The sequence below is a fragment of the Triturus cristatus genome, chromosome 11 (assembly GCF_964204655.1).
Source record: "Triturus cristatus chromosome 11, aTriCri1.1, whole genome shotgun sequence".
Lineage (NCBI taxonomy): Eukaryota > Metazoa > Chordata > Amphibia > Caudata > Salamandridae > Triturus > Triturus cristatus.
Window position 1 is genome coordinate 1,018,492,719 of NC_140594.1, and position 13,030 is coordinate 1,018,505,748.

Consider the following 13,030-nt stretch of genomic DNA (forward strand, 5'->3'; position numbering starts at 1 on the left):
CTTCGTTCACCCTGGGCGTCTAATAGCATGTCCGACAGGACTGTGGAAGTATTATTAATGGATTTCACCATCCAGCAGGCCATTTTCTCAATAGATTTGGCATTATAAACTGCCAAAGCAGGAACACCAATAATTGAAATAGCCAGGCTAAGATATTCGGACTTAGAATATAAATGCAAAGATGAGTCACAATCCTCCTGTAATCTCACTGTATCTCGAATCACACGAGAGTTGGCATTCGGATGCGAGGAAAACATTAACAAACTTAATCTAGTAATGGCACAAGGGCCTCCAGAAGTGAGGGGCGCTAGTCACCCGTTTTGCTAGTGAAATCCAAAAGTTCGATGACGAATCCCACGCAGCGAAGGAACGCGACACTCGGGTTCTCAACTCATCCCGGGTTGATGGGATCCCTCCTCTCTCGTCGCACCAGCCCAAAAACAGTCCGATGCCGACACATCCCGCAGCAACAGTCCAAAGAATGATCTGAAAGAGAATCAAATACAGGCATTATTCATTCTCGTAAGTAACATTTGTCAGCCGGGACTGCTTCCCAGCTATCTTTCCCTGGTCTCATAACTAAAATGGTATTATCTTGACCGGTTGCAATGACCTCTGCCTGTTCAGGGGGATTCTTAGGCGACTGCACCCAAACTCTGGCCCCAGGATTGTCTGTAGAGCCAAAACCTTTCTGACCTCGTACAGTTAGCAACGTTGGGGCAGTGCCTTTTACCATCTCACCACTGAAGACAGGCATTATTAGCAATTGAGCCACGCGGTCAGTTTTATGTATCAGTAAGTCAACCCCACTGCCATTCAGCAGGAGCACCTTAATCTCTCCCTGATAATCACTATCAATGATTCCTCCAAGCGCCTGAATGCCTTTTACAGCCAGCCCCGATCTAGGGGCAATTAATCCGAAATTTCCAGGTGGTATCTGAACACCAACACCTGTCTCAATGATGACTCGATCTTTACTTTTTATAATGGTGTCATCCATGGCATGCAAGTCTAAACCTGCCGACCCTGGGGTCGCTCTGCATGGAGCCAAAGCTCCGGGAGTAATCTCCCAGTACATCACAGTCTCTCTGATCTCATTGGGTTTAGCAACAACATTCGGAGGAAACAGACGCATAAGTGGGGATTCAGCATTCAGAAAAGGACGGTTATTCAAAATCAATAGCGCTTGAGGTAAAAGATCTCGCCAATTCTTATACTTGTCATCTGTTAATTTGCGTAGTTGGTCTTTTAGCAGGCCATTCAACCTCTCCACAAGACCCGAGGCCTGTGGGTAATAGGGTATATGAAACACCCATTCAATATTGTTTTCCACACAGAATTCCTGTACCAATCTTCCACGAAAATGGGATGCATTGTCAGATTGAATTTGGAATGGCACACCATAATACATCATAATCAATTCCAATGTTTTAATAGTATTCAGTTGGGTAGCTTGCTTACAGGGAAGGGCCACCAACAGGCCACTGTATGTATCAACAATGGTGCAAACATATTGACAATTCCTACTCATAGGGAGTGGACCAATGTAATCAATCTGCCAAATTTGAGCGGGCACTTTCCCGCGATGTAAATGACCTTTAACAATTTGGGGCACTTTGTGCTGCCTGATATGCTGACAAATGGGACAATGTAAAATAACATTTTTAATTAAATCTAGGGGAATATAAATTCCTCGATCAGCAGCCCACCTGCTAGTGGCTTTCTCTCCAAAGTGTCCTGCTTTCTGGTGTGCCCATTTCGCCAATCCCGCAATATCAGAATCTTGCGTGTCCACCACTGCCTCACCAATTTTAGATTTCTCATCTGCAATATTATGAAAGAATTTGTCAAGAGAGTCTATCGGGGTATGAGCATCCACATGGAAGATTGTAACAGTACTCTGTGGGAGCATTTCCCAAATCTCCTGCCATAATTCTTTTCCCCACAATTCCTTGGAATGGATTTTCCAACTATGGGAATGCCAAGTCGGTAACCAAACTGCCAGTCCATTGGCAGTAGACCAAGAATCGGTAAAAATATGACATATGCCAGGTAACTCTTGTTTCAGAACTTGATAAACAGCATAGAGTTCAGCAAATTGACTGCTCTTACCCTCACCAGTTGTACTCAGCAATTTTTGAGTGATCGGATTATAGGACACTGCCTTCCAATGCCGTTTCGTCCCTATGAACCTTGCTGCACCATCCGTAAACCAGACATGGTTTCTGTCCTCTGCGGACAAATCATCAAAAGGTTTACCCCACTTAACAGGAGATTCCTGTACTAAAGGTACGAAACATTCACTCTCAGTTTCAGTTGATGGCGCCCGTGCCACCTGCTCATGCAAAGATGCAACTCCTTTTTGTCCCACACGTGCCCTATCTTGTATATACCATTTCCATTTAATCACACTCGCCTCTTGAGCGTGTCCAATTCGGTGAGTTTTCGGCGAACTCATAACCCACTGCATGATAGGAATTTCAGGTCGCAAAACTATATCATGTCCCAAAGTCAACTGCTCGGTATCCACCAGAGCCCAATAACATGCAAGTAGCTGTTTCTCAAAAGGTGTATAACGCTCACCAGCATCAGGTAACTTTTTGGTCCAGAAACCTAACGGTACTCTACTCTTGCCTTGTTTCTGCCACAAACTCCAATTCGCATAAAGGCCTTGTACAGACACATTCAAATCCACATCACCATCACATACAGGCCATAAATCCAGAGCATGCTGAATTGCTTCTTTTGCCAGACTGAACGCATCTTGCTGTGGTTTATCCCATTCAAATGCATTCTTTTTACGAGTGACACGGTACAAAGGGGCCAATATTTGACTCAAATGAGGAATATGCTGGCGCCAAAATCCAAACAAACCAATGAAGCTTTGGGCTTCTTTCCTATTTCTCGGAACTGCGAAATCAAGAATTTTCTGTTTAACCTGAGGGATCACTTCTCGGTGCCCTTCATGCCAATTAATACCCAAAAATGTTACAGCTTGGGACGGACCTTGTAATTTATCCGGGTTGATTTCCCAACCTTTCTCACGCAGGCACTCAATGACTCTGTCCAATTGGGTCTGAACTTCCTCTCGTGATTCGCCTTGGATCAAAATATCATCAATATAGTGACATATCTGAATTTGTGGATGAACCGGTACCTCAGCCAGATGCTCTGCCACCAGCCGGTGACATATCGTAGGACTATGCACATAGCCCTGAGGAAGACTTCTAAACGTCATCTGACGCCCGTTCCACGTAAAACTGAATTGTTCCTGACACTCAGGGGCAATCGGAATCGAAAAGAAAGCATTAGCAATATCAATGGACGCATACCATGTACCTGGATGTTTTTGGATTCTTTCAATTAGGGTAATAACATCCGGTACTGCAACAGTCAAAGAGGGTGTGTGTCTATTCAATTCTCGATAATCAACAGTCATGCGCCAAGAGTTATCACTCTTACGTACAGGCCAAACAGGATTATTCCAAGCAGAAGTAACTGGGGTGATAACACCTGCATCCACCAACTCCTGAATAGTGGTACTAATCTCTTCATGACCACCCGGAATACGATACTGCTTCTGACGAACCACTTTTGTCGCCTGGGGAACTTTTATGGGGGGCATTCTTAAACGACCAACCCGTACAGGCCTGGACGATATATAATGTTTAGTTCCAAATTGGTAACATCCATCATCTAAGTGCAAAGTCATTCCTTTCAAAATATCAATTCCAATTATGAATTCTAAGAGTGGCACCACTAATACAGAGTATTCTTTTCTAGGAATTCTACCTATTCTCATTTCAAGTAAGGTTTGAACTGCGGGAGTTTCCTTTCCGCCTAATCCGGTAATTGTAAAAGGCTAACCTTTAAACTTCTTTGATTTTCCATGAATAAGAGTGGCCTCCGCTCCTGTATCTACCAATGATCGGGCCCTTTGGACATTACGATGTCTCCAATAAATATCAATATCTACATAGGGTCTATTATCTCTGTGAGCCCATCTATGTACTGGAGCTTGACCTATTTCCTAGTCATCTTTACTGCGTTCTGTGTACCAGGATAAATCAGGATAAAGACTCTCACGTTTCCTAGGTATCGATACCTCCTGTTCATATCCATCTCCATTACGAAATGGATTACTGTTCCCTGCATTGTACTGCGGGTTTCGATCGGCCAATATGTGTCGATCCTCTCTCCTTCTCAACTCAGGGGATTGATCCCTATCATCTCTACGTCTGCTGTTAACATAATCATCTCTCCCCCTCTCTCTTTCCCCCTCTCTCTCCCTGTCTCTCTCACGACGGGGGGACAAATCACGCACATAACGTCGATCATCACGATGATCAGAGCGCCCACGGCGGTCGTCATCACCGCTACCGTCAGAAAAACCACGATCACACTCAGTTGTCCGAACACGCCGGGCACCCTCCTTTCGATCCAAGCCACGTTTGCGAAACATTTCCCACAAACGAGAAGTGGTCTCACCATCAATGTCCTCCTTCCGCACACCATCAGCCATAAGACCAAAAAACATATCACGTCTAGTAAGTTTATTGTCACCAGGAGTACGAGTGTCAGGCCGGGATTGCCGTTCAGGTTTAAACCACTCACCCAACTCACCGAGTTGGCGTACCGATTCCAGCACCACAGATAACATGTTACCAGTCTGATTAATCAATAAAGTCATCATAACCTGCTTATAAGCAACAGGAGAAGAACGAATAATACGATTCCGCACAGAAGATGTCAAGAAACCATCAAGCAACCTGTCAGCAGTATTCAGAAAAATTGCCGTTTTCATCACCTCCTCTTTGAGACGTTGCGTAGCATCGCGCAAAGTATACCACGGTTTGTCATTCACAGGCCAATCAGATTCAGTAGGATATTTTTGATTACAACCCTCAGTCGCCAATTGAAGCAAAGAAATTTGACCACCAACATTAAAGTTACGAAAATGATCCTGTACAGTAGAATCCGAACTCAAGGAACAAAACTTCAAACAATCGCCAGCATCCAACATAATGCCAGCAGCGCCCAGTTCATAAAGGCGCACCATCCATGTGAGTAAGGACTCACCAGCTCGCTGCCGAAATCTCTGTAAAATATCACTAATTTCTTGTTGAGTAAAATCCTCCAAAGAGTCTAAAGCAATACCATTCGGGGCACCGGGAGCCTGCTGCAACTTCCGCCGAAAAACCGGATGCACCGAGACCGCGGGACGAGCAGCACAAGGAGCTCGACCAGTACACGTAGATGAACAATCAGTGTAAGAAGCATCGACCCCACTCGAAGGACGAACGCAATCATGGAGTGCACCATCAGAGGCGCAAGAAGCAGACTTACAATCACGGCCGGAGCGAGAGGACTCGCGCTTGGCAGACTCCTCACCCGAGGAAGGAGAATCACTCGAGTTCCAGATATTACCATCCCATTCATCAGGATTCCAATCCAGACCGGCTTTCGCCACGACCAGACGCACCTTTCGCTTCGAAACCCGACCACGCCGATTTTTGTATTTATAACGAGCAATTCGCACAGCCGCCCTCTCGGCAATAGTTTGGTACGTCTCAAGTTTGTCAGCAAGCAACTTATTTTGACACCGCAACAAAGTATGAGCATTCTGGATCTCAACAAAATTCGCTTCCACATCCTTATGCACATTCTGTAACTTCAACAACCTCTCATGCAGGATCCTGTACGCAGACAGAACAATCCAACCTCTGCGTCCCAAAACGGGAATTTCATCACCCTTAGATATCGGCGCCTTCTGTAAACAAGTAATCACATCAGCCGGCTCCGCCAGTTCCAAAAAAGAATTCCAATTCTCACTCAAACCAGTAGAATCAGCCCACTCACGGGCTAAGGCTTCATAAGGCGTTGAATCCCAGCCGGGAATATCAACGGGTAACTTAAAAGTAGATTTCGACTTTCTAGAAAACATGTTTGAAAATAAAGAAAAATTGAAAAAGAAAAAGAAGAAAGAGAAAAGAAAACTACACTCACAGTGATGTAAAAATAATATACAAACGAAACCACGCACGCACCAGAAACAAACACGATACAACCACAACGCACACAGGTTTCGTAAACGGTTCGTGACGCCAAATTTTCTGCTTGGGTTTTCGGATCAGATAGAACCCACTCATCAGGGCCTCACTAACCCAGCCAGAACGTTACCCCCTCCCTAGAACCTATTTACAATCCTACAACCACATATATCTATCACCTAAGGACAGGGGATTCCTACTATGTATACCAAGATCTCACAATCGGCGGCCTCGCGATCCCCTACGAATCCAGACCTCTCTGCCCATACGACAGTATCACAAGTGGCGGCCTCGCGGTCCCATACGAACCCAGACCTCTCTGCCCAGACGACAGTATCAGCAAAATCGGCGGCCTCGCGGTCCCATACGAACCCAGACCTCTCTGCCCAGACGACAGTATCACAAGTGGCGGCCTCGCGGTCCCATACGAACCCAGACCTCTCTGCCCAGACGACAGTATCAGCACAATCGGCGGCCTCGCGATCCCCTACGAATCCAGACCTCTCTGCCCATACGACAGTATCACAAGTGGCGGCCTCGCGGTCCCATACGAACCCAGACCTCTCTGCCCAGACGACAGTATCAGCACAATTGGCGGCCTCGCGATCCCCTATGAATCCAGACCTCTCTGCCCATACGACAGTATCACAAGTGGCGGCCTCGCGGTCCCATACGAATCCAGACCTCTCTGCCCAGACGACAGTATCAGCAAAATCGGCGGCCTCGCGGTCCCATACGAACCCAGACCTCTCTGCCCAGACGACAGTATCAGCACAATCGGCGGCCTCGCGATCCCCTACGAATCCAGACCTCTCTGCCCATACGACAGTATCACAAGTGGCGGCCTCGCGGTCCCATACGAACCCAGACCTCTCTGCCCAGACGACAGTATCAGCACAATCGGCGGCCTCGCGATCCCCTACGAATCCAGACCTCTCTGCCCATACGACAGTATCACAAGTGGCGGCCTCGCGGTCCCATACGAACCCAGACCTCTCTGCCCAGACGACAGTATCAGCACAATCGGCGGCCTCGCGATCCCCTACGAATCCAGACCTCTCTGCCCATACGACAGTATTACAAGTGGCGGCCTCGCGGTCCCATACGAACCCAGACCTCTCTACCCAGATGGCAGTCTCATACGACAGTTCATCCTATGGTCACCATAACATACAAAAAGGGCTCACTATTCATCAGATCACACAAGGATTGCCAGTTTGAGTACAGCCTGTTCTCAGGTTCGAGGGGCTCCTCTTTCCCTTATTCAGTTACCACTTACCTGATCAGGGTTAACATCTGTTCATGTAGCCGCAGCTGACTAGAAGAATAGGCTACCCTCTTATACAAGAACACGCAGCACATGTTGGTTCACTACAAACTGGATACTTTATTACTCAGTACATACACAATCACACAACATTACGATAGAACACATAACCTGCAAAGAAAAGTGAAAGATTAAGTTGTACACTCTAATAAGAAAGGGTCGACATCACCTTAGTAGTATGTAGCCTGCACTCAGTGGTCATCTAGGTTCCCTTCTCGTCTGTATCTCGGCTCGCCTGGAATCACCCTTCTTCGAGTCACTGGGACCTCTTCCTTATCGGCTACTCTCTCCTCTCTGGCTATTCTGCTAGGAAAGCATCTGTCTCTCGGTTCTTCTCCGCCTTCAAGATGGCGTCTGTCTTCCCTGGAATAAGTAGTAGCTTTACTGCTAACGGCCAGATGCCGCCTACGGACTGAACATGTAACTGCCTCAGACTTTCACTAATATAGAGGTGCATTTCCTCATGGAAAATTCCGGCCCGTAACCTGCCGCCCACCAAATTCTTGTACCTCCCCGTACCAAGGACACGTTCCCAGCCGGCCGGCCTGATGTAGTGTCTTCGGCATGAAGAAAAATACAATCCTTCGATAAGGGCCGGCCTGGACCGGTTCTCTCCAAGCGAATAACACCTCATAACTAAAACATAACTCTTGGCCTAGAAGTATCCCAAGCTGCCGAAGCAGAAAGAAAGATGGAGTCTCTCCCGTTTGAGGCCTACCAGGCCTGAATTCAGCACAGCTCCATGAAATACCCTCACTACAGGACAGGTTATCCCTAATACTAACGAATCTATCCCCTAGGCTATGTGTGCAAGCCCTGATCTATGGGGAAGAGCACAGAATCATGTCAAAGTGCCTAGTAAATAGGCTCCATTCACTACTCTAACCCTTAGGCTTGAATGGTAAGAGACTGAAGTCACATTCAATCACTTGTTAACACAAGAAGGCCAGGAAAATCGAGCAGAACAAGCAGTTAAACCTGCTTTCTGCACTCTTACAGCTATTTTTGGCAGAAATTTACTGTATTATGATACAGTTGGGGCATTTAGCCGAGTATGACAAGTACGCATACCAATTGCTTTTTGCTAAATCACTTATGTTTGTGTATTTTTAGATTTGGATTCCAGAAACAAGACCTTAATTCATAAAACATTATGCATGGAAAGTCAACAGGAGATGTCAGACGGGACACTGATGAGACACTACGATGTTCATAATCTATACGGATGGTCAGAGGCAAAACCAACATACGAGTAAGTTATGTTTTTAGACAAGTCTATGATGTGAGTTTACTTTTTCAATTAGCACTGCTTACTGACGGGTTTTCACAGTAATTTATTATTTATAATATTGTACTCATGTCACAAATACCTGGGGAGTGCAAGGTGATCGATAATAGTATCTACATGATTAGGCAACAAGCTCCATCTTCTTTGATTGATGCAACTCTGTAGTTTCTTATAAGACGGCAAATTACTGTGTTGTTCAACCATTTCCTTTACCTCCTACTGAACATGTCTGATTACTGCCGTGGCATAGAAAAGCTATGACACCAGTAATTTCATAGCACTATGCCTAAAACGCCAACAGTACAAGTGTTATCTTAGCACCAATTTGGGTTTAAAGAGATGTTTCTGTAAAGTCGCTACTACGAGCCAGTTGTAATTTTCTATGTGTGATTACCACTTGCAATCTTACTGTGGATAAAGCCAGAAATAATTCTTTAGATCAAATTTGATGTAATTTGATCCTACAAAAGGACATAGACTTGTGGAATATCATGCATAAATCAGTGTGGTAACCGAGATTTCCATATTTAAATCCTTATTCCGAGGGGGCATATGTGAGATTAGTTGTAGTTCTGTGGTGATTTCAGATACCAAGTTATCACAACCAGCAGTTACAATTTGGGCCTAAATCTTTTCTCTGTTTCTACTGAATGATCAACCAATTAGAAGTTGCGATCAGTACATCTGTTGTTCACCTATATCAAGATCTTTACTCTCAACACAGGAATGCAAACTTTTCATCCGAACCATTGTGTGTGGTTCAATGTAAAACATGACACAACAGTTTGATAACATATTGCATAATACTGTGAATTTTACCTAATGACATTGAGAATTTCTTTAGGCATTGAAGGTTGATCCAGTGGTTTGCAAGGCAGATGGACTGCTATAAAGGGTGAAGATACTTTCCCTGTAGACATAGTGGATTGCAGGGCAGGTGCAGATGTCTGTTGGACTAGCTTAAAACGCACTCTGCAGGCTGGTGCCTCTACTGCCTATGGAACTTGTAGATTAGAGTCACTTGGTCACAGACTACCGTATGATTTAATATCTGTCAAAGGAGTATGTATATGGGTATGTAACATTTATATAGCCCAAGGCAAGCCAAAAGGCATCAGTGCACTAATCAGTGCAAGGGTTCAGCTATTGAGTGATTGAAGGGTAAGGGGATTTTTAAGGTTGAGATGAATTGATACTTTGTTTTGATATAGAGATCTTCATATATACCGTCAGCTAACTTGGAACAGGGATGTGGCATTCTTGATGGTTACATAGATGTTGCTCTAGATACTGGATACATGAATAGAGAATGCATATTGCCCTGTTTTTTGTACTTTGTTGCCGTAAAGCCTGAGAGAGTCTTGACTGTTGGTTTGCCAAGAGCTAGAGGGGGGTGACCTGGTTATCTGGATAGGCAATTGCGCTTGTCAGGAAGGCTTTGTAAATGATGCAACTGCTTTAAAAAATGGTGAAGGCTTCCAAGCAGAGCCAGTGAAGTTTCAGCAGGGTAGGGGTGACAAGGTATTCTGTATTACCCAAGATGCCCAATGGGGGAAACAATGAAGAACCTAGGAGGGTGAGCATCATATCTAGATATATAAGTATGCCATACTCATTAAGAGACCAGAACTCACTTCCTGGGAGAAATGTTTCACATTTGTCAGTAGAGAGAAGTAGCATAAGGCCATTTTGGTTTTCTTGGTTATGTTTTCCTCGGAGATGAGGTTGTTGTACAGGGTGAATGATATTCACTTGGCATTGGGTGAAAGTTGGGTTTTAAATCCATCCAGGTACATGCCATTAAACTATCTTTGAACTAGTTGTTGCTTGCTGTTCCTGGTGAATGTAGGAATTCAGTGATGGTGAGGATGAGCTTCACTTATTTGAGGACATCCACATTTTGATGATGGGCAGGAAATATGTGTGGCACTGGATGTGTGCAGTGGCAGTGGAGAAGCTATCTAATCCAAGTACATTTGTATTATATTAGATGGTGTGAACTGTGCTGACATTGTGGCCAATATGGAGATTGAAGCAATATTCCTTTGGCTCCTAGGACTTTGGTTGTTGCCCAGCAAATACCAGTATTGAAAGGCCGAGGTGTCCTAAAGGCTTCCCTTCTGGCGTCCAAACCATTTGCATTAGTTGTTGGGTAGAGCATTCAAGGTGCGTATGCATATGCTGCCTTTCATGGCTAAGGAAAAGCCATTAGATAATGTTTTACCTTCTTCATGATCTCGTTCTTCCTTTCACCAGGACTTCTTATCCTCTTGTTAGAGGTGGGAAGGTAGGCCCCCCTACAATACCATGCATTACTCCTACCAGAAGAATGGGTATAAGCTCCATTCTGCTTTCCCTATGAAGCGCCAGCAGCAGTCCTGCTTACACTAGGTCACCTTTACTCCCTATTAGGGGTCACACTTGTCCCATTTTGGATGTTTGCTTGTGCACTGCATGAGATCTTTTGGAACTACAAATAATCTATCAGAGTTATAGATGGCAGATCTTTGCAACCACAGAGGGGGAGGGAGCACACTGCCTCTCATCCCAGCACAGTTCACCCCATTGCATCCTGGTAAATGCAGTACGCTTACTTTCAAAGTTGCTGTAGTCTTTCACCAAAGTTGGTGCAGGTAGTGCTGTTATATCTAGACCTGTGTTTCTGGGTTTAGCCTGTCTTCAGTAGAGAGCAAAAATTAATAAGCAGAGAAAAGTCATCAGGGGTTGCTGAAATGGTGCCCAAGTCTTCACAGGTGACATTACCTCTCTACAGTCACACAGGTGCATCCCAGGATCTTTGCAACCACTCTTGCCTCTAGTTTTGTTGGTTCTCTGTAGCCTCCAAATTGTCCAAAGGTTCAATACTCCACGCAGTTCTGAAAGAGTTATTATGAATGGGGCCTGTCTATCCCTTGGAACTTCTGAAAAGGAATCCAGGGGACTATTTGCAGGTTTGTTTGATGGAAAAGAACACAGGAGGGTCATCAACCTTCAGTCTGTCAACTTTTATATATCAACATTTAACTTCCAGATCGACATGTCGTACACGTTAATAGTTTTGTCTAGAACAACCTTGTCATATCACTTGACCTGGACTATACATACCTTCATGCAATGTTTCACACCTATCACTTCTGGTTTCCCTGGTTTGATGAGGGAAATCTCCAGTTCACGGTCATTATTCTGCCTTTTGGGGTAAAATCAGTACTCCGGTCTTCACAAAGAATGCGGAGCTCATCACGAGGATTCTTCCCAACAAGGGAGTCTCCATCCAATCTTACCTGAATGATTGGCTAATACTACTGAGACCAGACACAGGCCTAAAACCTACTTCCAAGGAGTGCCTGGTTCTGTTGTATCTGTGTTTCCCTGTCAACATGCCTAAATCCTACTTTGAGATATACTGGGCCTCCACTTTATCATGGCCTGGCTTCTGAGTCATCTGGGATGTTTTTCCTGCTGCTGCTCATTTCCTTTAGTATCTGCTTTGGCACCTGATGGCCCCAGCTTGCAATTGGCTGAGGGTGCAGTGCATGTTGGTAAGTGGAGGTTTGTGTGTGTCCAGTCTCAGTAGTTCTAACTGTTATCTATTATATCCTAATGCTGTCTTCTTTTCAACAGGATTCTTCCATTCACATCACTCCTTGAGTGATATTTCAAATGGGAAATATCCTCTGGCCATTCTTCAGTAGATGAACCTATAGAGCCTGCTCCTTGATGGGCCTATTCCCCTGACATTGGGGAATTGCAGTTTTGCTTGAGTTGAAGGATCCTGTCCTATGTATTCTGTTTGCCTGGCTAGATTTACTCCTATTCATCTTTGGTGCTTTAGGTCTGTATTTGAAGGTGATCTGAGTGTCTTTCTCTACTCAAAGCTCAGTGAGTGAGTCAGGATGTGGCACAATTTATTTAATTAAAAGGAGTTTTATACAATTCTTCTGATTCTTCAGGAATTTGTTCTATCTCTTCAGGGCCACTCTATAGTAGTGTGTTTAGGCAACATTGTTTCCAAAGCACATGTCAATCCAAAGGGGTTGTCTGATCCAGATCCCTTGCAAAAGTGCAGAAAATTCAAAGGTTGTTCCTGATAATGGGGCACATATAGAGGGTATATATTGGTGTGAAAGACTTCTTGAAATGGGTGTTTCTATCATCGTAAGACCTCTGTCTCTCCAGGGAGAAGGCTATTACATTATGTGGACACTTTGGGGTTTGTACATTGGATTTATCTCTAGTCACCTTCAAGAGCACTTTCATTAAAATGGTATGTTTTCAATAAAAAAGCAATTCAATTTAAAAGGGCCTGCATTCCCTCAATCTTCTTTAACTTCACTTTGGGACAAAATAAATCTAATTCCACCAACT

General features: G+C 44.7%; 1 protein-coding gene across 3 annotated transcripts in view; it reads left to right on the forward strand.

The window, feature by feature from the left end:
- The window catches only part of LOC146785847 (maltase-glucoamylase-like), a 783,978-nt gene that overhangs the window by 507,685 nt on the left and 263,263 nt on the right, over window positions 1-13,030 (forward strand). For all 3 annotated transcript variants that reach the window (XM_085635202.1, XM_085635203.1, XM_085635205.1), the window contains one exon: window positions 8,491-8,629. In XM_085635202.1, coding sequence (XP_085491328.1) covers window positions 8,491-8,629 — 139 coding nt within the window. The remainder of the gene's footprint in view (window positions 1-8,490; window positions 8,630-13,030) is intronic.